The sequence below is a fragment of the Saimiri boliviensis genome, chromosome 9 (genome assembly GCF_048565385.1).
Source record: "Saimiri boliviensis isolate mSaiBol1 chromosome 9, mSaiBol1.pri, whole genome shotgun sequence".
Classification (NCBI taxonomy): Eukaryota; Metazoa; Chordata; class Mammalia; order Primates; family Cebidae; genus Saimiri; species Saimiri boliviensis.
Genome location: NC_133457.1, coordinates 72,316,223 through 72,333,486, shown reverse-complemented (window position 1 = coordinate 72,333,486; position 17,264 = coordinate 72,316,223). Strand labels below are relative to the sequence as shown.

The following is a 17,264-nucleotide window of genomic DNA, read 5'->3' as shown; positions in this document are numbered from 1 at the left end:
TCGGTCAGGCTGGTCTCAAACTCTGGACTTTAGGCGATCTGCCGGCCTTGGTGTTCCAAAGTGCCGGGATTATAGATCTGAGCCACCACACCTGGCCAGACTATTGATATTTTTGTTCATCAATTTTATCGATGTATAATTACTTTAATAGAGTTTTGAATTTTGACAAATATGTTTGTCTTTATAACCAGCACCCCGATCAAGATTTCTCTAATTCTCAAAATATCTTATGTATCCCATAAATATATATACCTACTGTGTACCCACAAAAGTAAAAAAAAATTTAAAAAGATTTCTGTAACTTTGCCCCTTTTTGTAGCTACCTGCCACCTACAGCCTTAGGCTATCATGTATTTGCTTTCTCTGACTACAGATGACATTGTTCTTTTTAGCAAACTTTTCCTGTAAAGGGCCAGAGGGAATCATTTCATGTATACTCTTGCGTCAGACTTCTCTTGCTCAGTATAATGCATTTCAGATTATCTTCATCGTTGTGTGTATTGTCAGTAGTTCATCCTTTTTATTATACTAAATATTTCAGATAACTGGAATCATACCATAGTTGTCCTTTTGTGACTGGTATTTTTCACTTAGCATGATGTTTTCAAGGTTCATCCATGTTACAGCATTTGTCAGTGCTTCATCCCTTTTTATGGTTGAATTATATCCCATTGGTATAATTTAGTTTATTCATCTATCAGTTGATGGACATTTGGGTTGTTTCTACATTTTGACTGTTATGAATAATGCGAAAAACGTGTACATGTTTTTATATAATGTGTTTTCTGTTTTCTTGAGTTATATATATTATAGATATTATATATTATATATTAAATATATAATATATATAATATATATATTCCTTAGTAATATATATTATATTTATCTAAAAATGTATATATATACATATATACAGTTATATATATATATACATATCTAAAAATGGAAATGGTGGGTCATATGGTAATTCTGTGTGTAGTTTTTGAGGAACTGTCAAGTTTTTTCTCACAAGGCTATACCCTTTTATGTTCCCACCAGTGATGTAAGAAGGCTCCAGTTTCTCAGCATCTCACCAAACACTTGTTATAACCATGCCAGTGGGGTGCAGAAGGACTATTGCTTTTTGCTAAGGTTTATGAATAAAAGATACAGTTCAGTATTGATAGAATATTACCATAGAATTGGTGGGGCAATCAGTGGATTTCAATATCAGTTTATATGTTCTAGGAGGATGGACTCAGACAAGTGCTGGAGGAGATGAAAGCTTTGTATGAACAAAACCAGTCTGATGTGTAAGTTTCGTAAGATTGACATTCTAAAACAATTTAATGATTAAGATGTTGAAATCAGATAACCTTGCATTAGTTTTTAGATGTGATTTTTAAAAAATTATCTGCTTTAGCTGTGCAAATTAGCAAAAGTCTGAAGAGATTTGTTGTGTGGCCAATATGAGTTGAAGGGAATTAGAGTAGACCTGAAATAAATGACATACCCTAAAATAAAAAGTAAAAATAGGCCAGACATGATGGTTCATGGCTATAAATCCCAGTGCTTTGGGAGGCCAAGGCAAAAGGATCACTTGAAGCCAGGAGTTTGAGACCAGCCTAGACATATAACAGGACCTGTCTCTATTAAAAAAAAAAAAATTATCTGTGTGGGGTGGCACACATCTGCATTCTCAGCTATTCAGCAGGCTAAGGTGGGAAGCTTGCTTGAGTGCGGGGGTTCGAGGCTGCCATGAACTGTGATCGTGCTACTGTGCCCTAGCGTAGGTGACAGAATGAGATCTCATCTCTAAAAATAATGAAAACAAAAACCTAAAAAGTGAAATACATGGTTCCCATTGTTTATATTTTTATGAATAGATGCCTTAGTGAGTTTATTAAAGGGAGAATAGGCAGTTTATAAATGTATATAAATAGGAGCAGCAGTGATTTCTGATAGTGTGAGTGGAGTTCACTGAGAAGTAAGGCTACCGTGGCTGGCTGCAGTGGCTTATGACTGTAATCCCAGCACTTTGGGAGGCTGAGGTGGGTGGATCACCTGATGTTGGGAGTTTGAGACCACACTGACCAACATGGAGAAACCTCATCCCTACTAAAAATAGAAAATTAGCCGGGCATGGTGGTGTATGCCTGTAATCCCAGCTACTTGGGAGGCTGAGGCAGGAGAATTGCTGGAACCTGGGAGGTGGAGGTTGCGGTGAGCTGAGACCACACCATTACAGTCTAGCCTGGGCAACAAGAGTGAAACTCTGTTTTAAAAAAAAAAAAAGAACTAGGGCTACAAAAGGCTTCAGTGTAGTAGGTCCAGAGAGGTGACTAGATTTATTGACTCTTCAGAACTTAGCATGGTAGCTGGCACAGTGGAGAATTTGGGCTGTATGGCAAACTTCATTTGTTCCTCTGACACCACAGGTAGTCAAGTACTGGATCAAAGTTGAAGTATGAAGGTCTCAACTTAGAAGTCTGTCTGTGACATGAGGTTTCTTTGGCCTTGTTCGCTACAGTGTTTTTATCAGTTACTTGATTTTAGAAATCAGTGCTATGCTGGTAAGATCTGTGGGGAACATACAATGATAGCAACATTTTCCAACTCCTGTGTTTATGGAGCGATACAGAAAAATCTTTACAGGTGGACTTAGAAACTGGAACCTTAACAGATTTGCAGTAAGTATAAGGCAAATATAAAGTCCCGAGCTCAAGTCCCTAAGTCATTCATTGATTTACTCAACAAATATGTACTAAACAAGTAAGTATTAATAAATGGCTCTGGTATTTCAGTGGTAAACAACAGTCAAGACACCTGTCCCTGGCCCTTACCATCTAGTGTAGAAGACAGATATGAAATATAAATATGCCAAATTGGGATTCATGCTGTGAAGGAAATCAGAAGAGTGCAAGGAGAAAGAAAAATAAATAGAGGGTCTAATTTAAATTGATGAATCAGGGAACTTCTCTCCAAGGAGGAGACATTTCAGCTGAGGCCTGTGGGAGAGGCAGGTCTTAGGGAGACAGTAATTGTGGGCAGAGAGCATTGTAGGTGGAGGGAGCAGCATATGCAAAAGGCCGTGAGTCATGGAAGAGAATGGAGTACTTGGGAAACTGAAACTGACACTTTTTTTTTTTTTTTTTTGAGACAGAGTTTCGCTCTTGTTACCCAGGCTGGAGTGCAATGGCGCGATCTCGGCTCACCGCAACCTCCGCCTCCTGGGTTCAGGCAATTCTCCTGCCTCAGCCACCTGAGTAGCTGGGATTACAGGCACGCGCCACCATGCTCAGCTCATTTTTTGTATTTTTAGTAGAGGCGGGGTTTCACCATGTTGACCAGGTTGGTCTCGATCTCTCAACCTTGTGATCCACCTGCCTCGGCCTCCCAAAGTACTGGGATTACAGGCTTGAGCCACCGCGCCCGGCCGAAACTGACACTTTTTCTGTCTTTTTTCTTTTTTGAGATGGAGTCTTGCTGTATATTGCCCAGGCTGCAGTGCAGTAGTGCAATCTCTGCTCACTGCAACCTCTGCCTCCCAGGCTCAAGTGCACCTGCTCCCACACCCAGCTAATTTTTGTATTTTTAGTAGAAATTTTGTGTTTCACCATATTGGCCAGGCTGGTCTTTAACTCCTGACCTTGTGATCTGCCTACCTCAGCCTCCCAAAGTGCTGGGATTAGAGGCGTGAGCCACTGTGCCGAGCCTGGGAAACTGACACTTAAAGAAGACTTACGTGGCTGAAATTTGGGAAGTGGCCAAGGGTGATATCAGATGAGTTGTAAGTATGAGCAGGTGGTGGCATGTTTGTCTTAAAAGTTCATCCTGGTTGCTGTGTGGAGGGGCTGAGATGAGGGGGAAGCTGGTCAACAGATTACTAGAGGGGTGACCCAGACTTTGTAGAAAGTGAGCAGGTTATAGATGTTTTAGAGGTGAGCCTATAGGCCTTGGTTCAGTAAGGGAATGATTTTCTTGTATTCCCTGTGTTTATGCCATTCACAAATTCATGATCAAAAATTTTGTCCTCTACCTTCCTAGTTTCTTTCTTGGGAGGCAATGATTGTGACATTTCTTTTTTTTTTTTTTGAGACGGAGTTTCGATTGTTACCCAGGCTGGAGTGCAATGGCGTGATCTAGGCTCACCACAACCTCCGCCTCCTGGGTTCAGGCAATTCTCCTGCCTCAGCCTCCTGAGTAGCTGGGACTACAGGCACGCGCCACCATGCCCAGCTAATTTTTGATTGTGACATTTCTAGGTAAAATTATTTGTGAGGCTGGGGACGGTGGCTCATGCCTGTAATCCCAGCACTTCTGGAGGCTGAGGTGGGCGGATCACCTGAGGTCAGGAGTTTGAGACCAGCCTGGCCATCATGGCGAAACCCTGTCTTTACTAAAAATATAAAAATTAGCCAGGCATGGTGGTGGGCACCTGTAACTCAAGCTACTGAGGAGGCTGAGACAGGATTATCACTTGAACCTAGGAGGCGGAGGTTGCAGTGAGCCAAGATCATACCACTGCACTCCAGCCTGGGGAACAAAGCAAAACTTCATCTCAAAAGAAAAATTATTTGTTAAAAGAAATCTATTATTTTAAAATTACGCCGGGCGCGGTGGCTCAAGCCTGTAATCCCAGCACTTTGGGAGGCCGAGGCGGGTGGATCACGAGGTCAAGAGATCGAGACCATCCTGGTCAACATGGTGAAACCCCGTCTCTACTAAAAATACAAAAAATGAGCTGGGCATGGTGGCACGTGCCTGTAATCCCAGCTACTCAGGAGGCTGAGGCAGGAGAATTGCCTGATCCCAGGAGGTGGAGGTTGCAGTGAGCCGAGGTCGCGCCATTGCACTCCAGCCTGGGTAACAAGAGTGAAACTCCATCTCAAAAAAAATAAAAAAGAGCGAAACTCCGTTTCAAAAAAAAAATTACTCATGTATAAATGTGATTTTTTTTTTTTTTAATAGAGACAGGGTTTCATCATGTTGGTCAGGCTGGTCTCAAACTCCTGACCTTGTGATCCTCCCGCCTTGGCCTCTCAAAGTGCTGGGATTACAGATGTGAGCCGCTGCACCTGGCCATAAAATGTGAAATTTTTTAGGAAGTCCTTATGTGCTTGATGAAGTACTCTGATAATAGTTGATTATTTTTTGTTTATGCTATTTTCTTATAATCCAGAGCATGGTGTAAACAATGTATAGAACAAATCTGACTTTCATAGGGTGGCAAAAGTGTATAGAACAGCCCTAGAAGACATGACAGGATGGGACATGTATTTTGTCTGTGTTATCAGGGCCTAGCACAGTGCCTGGCATAGAGGCAGGCACTACATGAGTGAATTATTTTTTGTATTCATCTGGTTGCTTAAAAACTCCGAAGTAGATTTTTATTCATTCAAAAGTTACATGTACTTTTTATGGGGTAAAACCAAAATTTGCAGTGTCAAAAATACTGAGATATAGTGCATACACATATTTGGAGAGCAACAGATACTTGTTAGTTGAATGAAAGGCCATTTTGACTCTATTTTACCTAGCAACATGACATGAGACCATAATCTCATGTCCATCATGTTAGGTTTTTCTCTTATCTCAGCATGATAATGGAATCCCAAAAAGTGAATAAACACAATGTCTTTTAATCAGTGTGCAAAAATGCAAAGTACTAAATGCCTAAACAAAACATATTTGGTAGTATGATCTTGGGCAAGTTGTTTAGCTTTTGGCTTTTTAATAATAAAAGCTCTGATGTACAAATAGTTATTATTTGCCTAGGTTAACTGCTAATCACAAATGGATTACAAACAAGCATGTAAGTCAGTTGTTAGTTGGCTTTGAAAATTTTACTTATCCTGAAAAGTACATTTTTTTTTTCTTTTTAAATGCTCCTATCAGGAATGAAACGAAGTCAAGTGGACGAAGTGATTTGATACCAACTATCAAATTTCGACACTGTTCTCTGTTAAGAAATCGACGCTGTACTGTAGCATACCTGTAAGCTTCTTAGTTTTTGCTTGGGGTGGCAGGGTTTTCTGTGTGGTTTCCCAGGTGACTATGTCAAATGGGTAGCATTAAATCTTAGATTTCTCTCTCTGTCTCTTTTTTTTTTGAGACGGAGGTTCGCTCTTGTTACCCAGGCCGGAGTGCAATGGTGCGATATCGGCTCGCCGCAACCTCCGCCTCCTGGATTCAGGCAATTCTCCTGCCTCAGCCTCCTGAGTAGCTGGGATTACAGGCACGTGCCACCATGCCCAGCTAATTTTTTGTGTTTTTAGTAGAGATGGGGTTTCACCTTGTTGACCAGGGTGGTCTCAATCTCTTGACCTCGTGATCCACCCTCCTCGGCTTCCCAAAGTGCTGGGATTACAGGTGTGAGTTACCGCGCCTAGCTCTATTTTTTTTTTTTTTTTTGAGACGGAGTTTCGCTCTCGTTACCCAGGCTGGAGTGCAATGGCGCGATCTCGGCTCACTGCAACCTCCGCCTCCTGGGCTCAGGCAATTCTCCTGCCTCAGACTCCTGAGTAGCTGGGATTACAGGCACGCGCCACCATGCCCAGCTAGTTTTTTGTATTTTTAGTAGAGACGGGGTTTCACCATGTTGACCAGGATGGTCTCGATCTCTCGACCTCGTGATCCACCCACCTCGGCCTCCCAAAGTGCTGGGATTACAGGCTTGAGCCACCGCGCCCGGCCCATCCTAGCTCTATTTTTTAAAAAATTTTTTTATAAAGATGGGGTTTCACTATGATGGCCAGGCTGGTCTTGACTCCTGACTTCAGGTAATCCACCCACCTCGGCCTCCCAAAGTGCTAGGATTACAGGCTTGAGTCACCACACCTGGCCGATTTCTGTCTCTTTATAAGCATTCTAAATTTGTCCTCTGTTTTTTTGTTTTTTTGTTTTTTTTTTTTTTTTTGAGACGGAGTTTCACTCTTATTACCCAGGCTGGAGTGCAATGGCACGATCTCGGCTCACCGCAACCTCCGCATCCTGGGTTCAATCAATTCTCCTGCCTCAGCCTCCAGAGTAGCTGGGATTACAGGCACGTGCCACCATGCCCAGCTCATTTTTTGTATTTTTAGTAGAGACGGGGTTTCACCATGTTGACCAGGATGGTCTCGATCTCTTGACCTTGTGATCCACCCGCCTCGGCCTCCCAAAGTGCTGGGATTACAGGCTTGAGCCACTGTGCCCGGCCTGTCCTCTGTTTTTTAATTTTTTTTTTTGTTTTTGGAGGCAGAGTTTTGTTTTGTCGCCAGGTGCCAGGCTGGATGGAGTGCAGTGGTGCAATCTCGGCTCACTGCAGCCTCCACCACCCAGGTTCAAACAGTTCTCCTGCCTCAGCCTCCTGACTACAGGTGCATGCCACCACGCCCAGCTAATTTTTGTATTTTTAGTGGAGACGAGGTTTCACCATGTTGGCCAAGATGGTCTCGATCTCTTCACCTTGTGATCCACCCACCTCAGCCTCCCAAAGTGCTGAGATTACAGGCGTGAGCCACTGTGCCTGGCTGACACTTTTAAAAGTAAGGAGAATAATACTATAATGAATCCTAGTGGAGCCATCATATGGTTTTAACAGTTTTTATTATTTTGCCATTTTGCCATATTTTCTTCATCATGTTTTGCTTGTTGGTGCCATGCTTTTTTTTTTTTTTTTTTTAAGACAGAGTCTCACTCTGTTGCCCAGGTTGGAGTGTAGTGGTGCAATCTCAGCCCACTGCAACCTCTCCCGCCAAGGTTTAAGCAATTCTCCTGCCTCAGCCTCCGAGTAGCTGGATTACAGGCCACTGCCACTGTGCCCGGCTAATTTCTGTATTTTTAGTAGGGACGGGGTTGCATCATCTTGACTAGGCTGTTCTTGAACTTCTGACCCTGTGATCCACCCGCCTCGGACTCCCAAAGTCCTGGGATTACAGGTGTGAGCCACTACGCCCAGCCAGTGCCACACTATTTAAGTGCATCATGGTGTGTCACTACTGAATATGGTTGTGTTCTTACTATTTTTCTTCTTTGTCCTAGAAATAAGGACCTTTGGTTGGGCGTGGTGGCCCACACCTGTCATCTCAGCACTTTGGGAGGTTGAGGCAGGTAGATCACGAGGTCAGGAATTCCAGACCAGCCTGGCCAACATGGTGAAATCCTGTCTCTACTAAAAAAAAAAACAAAAATTAGCCGGGCATGGTAGCAGGCACCTGTAATCCTGGCTCCTTGGGAGGCTGAGGCAGGAGAATCGCTTGAACCTGGGAAGTGCAGGTTGCAGTGAGCCGACATTATGCCATTGCACTCTGGCCTGAGTGATAAGAACAAAGTTCCATCTCAAAAAAAAAGAAATAAGGACCTTTGGCCAGGCACTGTGGCTTTTTCTTGTAATCCCAGCACTTTGGGAGGCTGAGGTAGATGGATCACCTATGATCAGGAGTTTGAGACCAGCCTGGCCAACATGGTGAAACCCTGGCTCTACTAAAAATGCAGAAATTAGCTGGGCATGATGGTGGGTACCTAATCCCAGCTACTTGGGATGTTAAGACAGGACAATCGCTTGAAACCGGGAGGCAGAGGTTGTAGGGAGCCGAGATCACTCCACTGCACTCCAGCCTGGGTGAGAAGAGCAAAACTGTCTCAAAAAAAAAAAAAAAAAAAAACGGAAATAAGGACCTTTGAGACCTTTTTCCCAGGACTACTGTGCTGCTGTCACACATGGAGGAGTGGACAGTACATTCAGGCTGACTTTTCAGACTGTGTATATGTTTCTCTAGTTGTTCCTAAGATGTCTTTTTAGAGCTGGTATGTTTGCATCAAGGTCCAAATAAGTCCACACATGATCCCCCTTTTATTCTTATGCCACCCAATGCCTTTTTGTCCTAGGTATGACCGCTTGCTTCGGATCAGAGCACTCAGATGGGAGTATGGTAGCGTCTTGCCAAATGCATTACGATTTCACATGTCTGCTGAAGAAGTGAGTTAACATTGTACAAGTTTATAAATTGCAATAATGCTAACGTTCTGGCATTGTTGTATAATAGTGTTTATTGGTATTCCTCTTTTTGTTTTTAATGTCTGTTTTCCCCCAATTTTTGGCTGGTATTTAGCGTATAATGTGAGGTGAACTATGTAGTGAGGAGTAATTCTAAATGATACATGGAAAACTATTATTAAAAAAATAGAGTCCTGGCCAGGCGCGGTGGCTCAAGCCTGTAATCCCAGCACTTTGGGAGGCCGAGGCGGGTGGATCATGAGGTCAAGCGATCGAGACCATCCTGGTCAACATGGTGAAACCCCGTCTCTACTAAAAATACAAAAAATTAGCTGGGCATGGTGGCGCGTGCCTATAATCCCAGCTACTCAGGAGGCTGAGGCAGGAGAATTGCTTGAACCCAGGAGGCGGAGGTTGCGGTGAGCCGAGATCGCGCCATTGCACTCCAGCCTGGGTAGCAAGAGCGAAACTCCATCTCAAAAAAAAAAAAAAAAAAAAAAAAAAGAGAGTCCCATGATGTTACATTATGTGATCCATCGGTGGCATTGAAAAACTGGCATTAAAGCCGGGCGCGGTGGCTCAAGCCTGTAATCCCAGCACTTTGGGAGGCCGAGGCAGGTGGATCACGAGGTCGAGAGATCGAGACCATCCTGGTCAACATGGTGAAACCCCATCTCTCTAAAAGTGCAAAAAATTAGCTGGGCATGGTGGCATGTGCCTGTAATCCCAGCTACTCAGGAGGCTGAGGCAGGAGAATTGCCTGACCCCAGGAGGCGGAGGTTGCGGTGAGCCGAGATCGCGCCATTGCACTCCAGCCTGGGTAACAAGGGTGAAACTCCGTCTCAAAAAAAAAAAAAAAAAAGAAAAGAAAAATAAAAAAAGAAAAACTGGCATTATTATTTGGGGATATTCCATAAAATGTTGATATATGTATATATACTTTTCCTAATAAATGCTACAGATTCCTATTTGTCTAGTCACTGAGTCAAAGAGCTAGCCCATTATTTAAGGATATAGGATTGGAGTCAGGTGGATTTAGGTTCAAATCCTGGCTCTCCACTGTCTAATCTTGGGCAAGTCACTTGACCTGTTTCTGTGCCTAAATTTCCTCATTACAAGATGAAGATCATAGTACCTATCTATTACAGGTTGTAGTGACTTCTGACACTGTCTGCAGTTCCACCAGACATTATGGGTTAAGCACACAATTTTCTGTAAGACTACTCTCACTTGAGACGCCACCCATAAGTTTGGGGATCCCACTGTTAACCTTAAGTTCAGTAATTCACTAGAATGGCTCATAGAACTCAGAAAATCACTGTACTTAAAATTACTTTTATTATACCAAAAAACATACAAATCAAAACCAGCCAAAGGAAGAGACTCACAGAATGAGGTCTGAGAGGATCCCAGATTTAAGCTCTTAGTATCCTCACCCTGTGTGATCAGGGTACAGCATAATCCGGACATATTTGCATGTAATAACACACAGAGTGTCGTTAACCAAGAAAGCTCTCCAGAATGTTTATTGGGGCTTCATTACATAGATGTGATTGATTAAATCTTTGGCCCTGTGATTGAGGTCAATCTCCATCCCTCTTTCCTTTCCTGGAGATCAGACTGACATCAGGAAGCCCAAAGGGCCAGTACTTCAATCACATGGTTTGTCTTTCTGGAATGGCCAGCCCCAACTCTGAGTCATCTTGTTAGCACAGACTATCTAGGGCTTCACCACAAGTCACCTCAGTAGCACATACTCTCAGGGCACATCATGAATAACAAGACACTTCTATTACTTGAGAAAGTCCAAGAATGTAGAAGCTACCTCCCAGGAATGAGAGAGAGAGGTGCACCAAATTCTTTATTCTACAAGTGTTATTACAAGGCCTATCACAGGGTTACTTTAGGTGATCTATGTGGAGCACAGCATAGGATGGCACCCAATAAATGTTAATAGTTATGTTAAAGTTGCATAGCACAGAGCTGAAGAAAGCAAACATTCAGTACAGCAAACCACCGTTGCACATGTATACCTATGTAACAAACCTGCATGTTCAGCACATGTATCCCAGAACTTAAAGTAAAATTAAAAAAAAGAAAGCAGATATTCAATGTGTTTGCCGTTAGATTCTGCACATTTTTGAAAGTGATCTATTTGTTGTCATAGCTTTGTTTTTATTCTGTCCATTTTCTCCATAAATAAATGAATAATCTGTACCGCAGATTTTCCAGTAACTATGAAATTGGTAACATGTTAGTACTTCACTTTATTTTTGTGCTCTTTGGGTTCAAATCTACTTACATCAGTTGAACTTTGGGGTACTTCCCATGTATTATGGTGAGATGAACAGAACACTATGTTGTTTCTCTAATGATTTTTTTAATACAGTATTTTAAATTATTAATATTTGAGATGGAGTCTCACTCTGTCGCCTAGTCTGGAGAGTCTGGAGTGCAGTAGCGCGATCTCAGCTCACTGCAACCTCCGCCTCCCAGGTTCAAGCAATTCTGCTTCAGCCCTACTGAGTTGCTGGGATTACAGGTGTGTGCCACCATGCCCAGCTAATTTTTTTTTTTTTAACTTTTTATTTTTTTATTAAATATAAAGACAGGGTTTCACCATGTTGGTCAGGCTGGTCTTGAACTCCCAACCTCAGGTGATCCGCCTGCCTTGGCCTCCAAAGTGCTTTGATTACAGGTGCGAGCCACCACACCTGGCTAATTTTTATATTTTAGTAGAGACAGGGTTTCGCTGTGTTGTCCACGCTGGTCTTGAACTCCTGACCTCGTGATCCTCCTGCCTCGGCCTGCCAGCACTAGGGTTACAGGTGTGAGCCACTGCGCCCGGCAATTAATGTTTCTTTTTTCTTTTCTTTTTTTTTTTTTTTTGGGAGACGGAGTTTCGCTCTTGTTACCCAGGCTGGAGTGCAATGGCGCCATCTTGGCTCACCGCAAACTCCGCCTCCTGGGTTCAGGCAATTCTCCTGCCTCAGCCGCCTGAGTAGCTGGGATTACAGGCACACGCCACCATGCCCAGCTAACTTTTTGTATTTTTTAGTAGAGACGGGGTTTCACCATGTTGACCAGGATGGTCTTGATCTCTTGACCTCGTGATCCACCCACCTCGGCCTCTCAAAGTGCTGGGATTACAGGCTTGAGCCACCGCGCCCGGCCTTAATGTTTCTTATACTTTTGTAAATGATTACAAGCTACATTTGTTCAAGCACATCAATTAGATTTCATATTGGACATTGTTTCTCTAAGGATGGCACGTTTTGTGATTACTGAGTTCCCAAAGTCAGTTATTATTTTAATAAAATATAACCATGTTAACAGCAAATAAAGAATATTAATGGGTCTAGAGATTAAGTTGTTAGAGAATAGTGAAACTTGAGATAGTTTCTTGGAAGAGTTTGTGAATTACTGCAAAACTGGCAAATGACTTCCTTCTACCCTGGTGTCCTCATCTATAAAAAGGAATATACCAGCCTGGCCAAGGTTGTGAAACCCTGTCTCTACTAAAAATACAAAAACTAGCTGGGTGTGGTGGCTTGTGCCTGTAATCCCAGCTACTCAGGAAGGCTGAGGCGAATCACTTGACCTGGGAGGTGGAGGATGTGGTGAGCCGGGATCACGCCACTGCACTTTAGTCTGAGCCAGGGAGTGAGACCCTGTCTCAAAAAAAAATTAAAGGAAAAAAATGGAATATACATGGTCTCTTTCTTTCAGTAGTGGTGTTTTGGAAAAACTTAAGGAAAACAAGAGATTAATACAGACATACTCTGTAGTAGAACACAGACATCCCTGCTTGAGGCAATTGCGTGGTGCCAACTGCATCAACCATTTTGGACCAGTAACAAAGAATATTTCCAGGTATCCCTGACAACTTACAGAGCCCATGAGGTCTGAGTGTCATCGTGGATGTCTGTGTTGTCCAAGGATAGTGCTTCAGTGGGTGATGCCATGGGCCTGAGTCTGCCACCTGAGTTCAGATCCCTGCCTTGTTAACTCTGAGCCCTTTGGTAAATTATCCAGTCTCTCAAAGCTTCAGTCCTTCACAAATAAAAGAAAAATGTTAATAGTAGTTACATCAGGGGGCAATGACAAAGAGTAAATAAATTAATGCATATTAAAATTTTAGCAAATTCCTGGTATATAGTAAGCACTTTATAAATTTTAATGGGGATGATGATCTCAATATTGTTGACTTATGGTAACAATACAAGTAAAAGCAGAGCTAAAATAAGGTTACCAACATGAAACAGATGATTATGTGTTAATGTCTAGAGCAGGCGTCCCCAAACTTTTTACACGGGGCCAGTTCACTGTCCCTCAGACCGTTGGAGGGCTGCCACATACTGTGCTCCTCTCACTGACCACCAATGAAAGAGGTGCCCCTTCCTGAAGTGCAGTGGGGGGCCGGAAAAATGGCCTCAGGGGGCCGCAGTTTGGGGATGCCTGGTCTAGAGAAAACACTATTGAAAAATATGAAAGTACATGGATTATAAATAAAAATCATCTTAGCATCTGATTTCAAAATAGTAACATCTTTCACGTTTTTAAAATAGTAACATCTTGACCAGGCATAGTGGCTCACACCTGTAATCTCAGCAGTTTGGAAGGTTGAGGCGGGCGGATCACCTAAGGTCGGGAGTTCAAGACCAGCCGGACCAACATGGAGAAACCCTGTCTCTTCTAAAAATACAAAATTAGCTGGACATGGTGGCACATGCCTGTAATCCCAGCTACTCAGGAGGCTGAGGCAGGAGAATTGCTTGAACTCGGGAGGCAGAGGTTGTGGTCAACCCAGATCGCGCCATTGCACTCCAGACTGGGCAACAAGAGGGAAACTATCTCAAAAAAGATAGTAATGTCTTTTGTTATTTGACTTCTCAACTTTCTATTTAAAATCTTCAGGCCACTAACATATGAGAGATAGTGAAAATAGGTGTTTTTTTTTCCTATTAATAGTTTTTCACAAGGAAAAATAAAATAAAAATTTGTGGCCATATCAGTATGTTCTTTTGTGGAAGAAACGTGCTTATTCTACGTTGCTGTTTTATCTGTGAATGAGATTGAATGAGGGTAATACCCTCATTGTCAAAACAGCTTCTGATTTTTTTTATTTTTATTTTTTGAGACGGAGTTTCGCTCTTGTTACCCAGGCTGGAGTGCAATGGCACGATCTCGGCTCACCGCCACCTCCGCCTCCTGGGTTCAGGCAATTCTCCTGCCTCAGCCTCCTGAGTAGCTGGGATTACAGGCACGTGCCACCATGCCCAGCTAATTTTTTGTATTTTTAGTAGAGACGGGGTTTCACCATGTTGACCAGGATGGTCTCGATCTCTCGACCTCGTGATCCACCCGCCTCGGCCTCCCAAAGTGCTGCGATTACAAGCTTGAGCCACCGCGCCCGGCTGACATTTGGGTTTTCTTAACAATGTTTTGTAGTTTTCAAAAATAGCATCAATGCAGAGTTTGAAGGTATAATTGTGAAATGGTGTCTTTTTCGTGGTTCTGTTTTTGGTCAAATGTTCCTAAGGTTTATTGTTAAGTATGCTGAAATTAAGCTCTCTGAGAGCAGAGAATTTTGTTCACTTTATTGAATGATTCATCCTAAGTACCCATACCAATACCTGTATTATTGGAGGTGATCAATAATATTTTAGTGTAAATGAATGAATGGGCACAATAGTGATTTCTGTTGGGAAGTATATTGTTTACAAATGGATGAATATGCAGTTTGTATAAGTTTTCTTAGAATTTTGTCAAATGATCATCTCTGTTTGCAGATGGAGTGGTTTAATAATTATAAGAAATCTCTTGCTACTTATATGAGGTCACTGGGAGGAGATGAAGGTTTGGACATTACACAGGATATGAAACCACCAAAAAGCCTATATATTGAAGTACGTATATCTTTTTAAAATGCCTTTTTCTTTAATATGTACATTGTGCTGCCTTTTAAGAAGAGGGGAGTATATGAATATGTGTTAGCTTCTATTAAAATAGAAAAGAATTATAGACCAAATCAAACAAGCTACCTGTAGGGGGATGACAGAATACAATAGAATAGCTATAATTTTCTGTATATATCTGTTTTAATACTTTTGGCTATGGAACCATATAAATGTTTTAGCTATTACTAAAAGTTAAATCAAAATGGAAAATCAATCCCTAAATTTTGAAAGTAAAATGAACAAATGTCTATTTTTTAAATACAAAAAATACATATAAAATCTGCTGTCTTAGCTATTTTTAAGTGTACATTTCAGTGGTATTAAATATTGTTTAATACTACATATTGTTTTGCAACCTTCATATTGTTTTGCAACCATCACCACCATCCATGTCCAGATTTTTTTCATCTTATAAAAGTGAGGCCGGGCGCGGTGGCTCAAGCCTGTAATCCCAGCACTTTGGGAGGCTGAGGCGGGTGGATCACGAGGTCAAGAGATCGAGACCATCCTGGTCAACATGGTGAAACCCTGTCTCTACTAAAAATACAAAAAAATTAGCTGGGCATGGTGGCTCGTGCCTGTAATCCCAGCTACTCAGGAGGCTAAGGCAGGAGAATTGCCTGAACCCAGGAGGCGGAGGTTGCGGTGAGCCGAGATCGCGCCATTGCACTCCAGCCTGGATAACAAGAGCGAAACTCCGTCTCAAAAACAAAACAAAACAAAAAACAAACAAACAAAAAAAACAACAAAAAAAATTTTATAAAAGTGAAACTCTGTACCCATTAAACAATAACTTCTCAATACCCCCACCTCCCATCCCCCAGCAACCACCATTCTACCCTCTGTCTTAAACGATTTTGACTACTGTAACTACCTCATGTGAGTAGAATCATATAGTATTTTTCTTTTTGCTTTGTTTTAATTAAAAAATAATTTCTGAGAACCTGCAAATGACAAGTATTTGTGTTTTTGGGACTACCTTATTTCACTTAGCATAATGTCTTCAGGGTTCATTTCTGTGGTATTTGTGGTAGCGTGTGTCAGAATTTCCTTTATTTTTAAAGTGGAGTAATATTCCTTTGCTTATCCATTTATCCATCAATGGACACTGGGATACTTCTTCATTTTAGCTATCATTTTGTGATTAATGCTGCTATGAACGTGGATATATCAGTCTCTTTGAGGCTCTGCTTTTAATTTTGGGGTTGTTTTGTTCATGGCGTTTCACTCTTATTGCCCATGCTGGAGTGCAGTGGTGTGATTTCAGCTCACCACAACCTCTACCTCCCAGGTTCAATTGATTCTCCTGCTTCAGCCTCTCAAGGAGCTGGGATTACAGGCATGTGCCACAACACCTGGCTAATTTTATATTTTTAGTAGAGAGGGGATTTCTCCATGTTGGTCTGGCTGGTCTTGAACTCTTGACGTCAGGTGATCCGCCTGCCTCGGCTTCCCAAAATGCTTGGATTATAGGCATGAGCCAGCACGCCCAGCCTGTGTGGAGTATTTTTGCATCGGTGTTTATTTGTTTTTTTTTTTGTTTTTTTTTTTTTTTTGAGACGGAGTTTCACTCTTGTTACCCAGGCTGGAGTGCAATGGCACGATCTCGGCTCACCGCAACCTCCGCCTCCTGGGTTCAGGCAATTCTCCTGCCTCAGCCTCCTGAGTAGCTGGGACTACAGGCATGCGCCACCATGCCCAGCTAATTTTTGTATTTTTAGTAGAGACAGGGTTTCACCATGTTGACCAGGATGGTCTCGATCTCTTGACCTTGTGATCCACCCGCCTTGGCCTCCCAAAGTGCTGGGATTATAGGCTTGAGCCACCGCGCCCGGCTGCATCAGTGTTTATAAGGGACATTGGTCTGTAGTTTTTTTTGTAGTATCATTTCTGGCTTTGGTATTAGGGTAATGCTGGCCTCATAAAATGAGTTAGGGAGAAATTTTAAAAGACCAGGCATGGTGGCTCATGCCTGTAATCCCAGAACTTTGGAAGGCTGAGGTGGGCAGATCACCTGAGTTTAGGAGTTTGAGACCAGCCTGGTCAACATGGTGAAACCCTGTCTCTAATAAAAATACAAAAATTAGGCCAGGCGCGGTGGCTCAAGCCTGTGGTCCCAGCAGTTTGGGAGGCCAAGGCGGGTGGCTCACGAGGTCAAGAGATCAAGACCATCCTGGTCAACATGGTGAAACCCCGTCTCTACTAAAAATACAAAAAATTAGCTGGGCATGGTGGCACGTGCCTGTAATCCCAGCTACTCAGGAGGCTGAGGCAGGAGAATTGCCTGAACCCAGGAGGTGGAGGTTGCGGTGAGCCGAGATCGCGCCATTGCACTCCAGCCTGGG

The 17,264-nt window shown here is 42.6% G+C and overlaps 1 protein-coding gene across 4 annotated transcripts in view; it reads left to right on the top strand.

Annotated features, from left to right (window-relative positions):
• The window catches only part of GINS1 (GINS complex subunit 1), a 43,563-nt gene that overhangs the window by 7,725 nt on the left and 18,574 nt on the right, over nt 1–17,264 (top strand). For 3 of the 4 annotated variants that reach the window (XM_010330761.3, XM_074406147.1, XM_010330762.3), the window contains exons 2-5: nt 1,228–1,292; nt 5,878–5,976; nt 8,851–8,941; nt 14,752–14,868. In XM_010330761.3, coding sequence (XP_010329063.1) covers nt 1,228–1,292; nt 5,878–5,976; nt 8,851–8,941; nt 14,752–14,868 — 372 coding nt within the window. Of the gene's footprint in view, nt 1–1,227; nt 1,293–5,877; nt 5,977–8,850; nt 8,942–14,751; nt 14,869–15,743; nt 16,434–17,264 lie in introns of those variants that run through there. The other variant, XM_074406148.1, reaches the window with a different exon arrangement.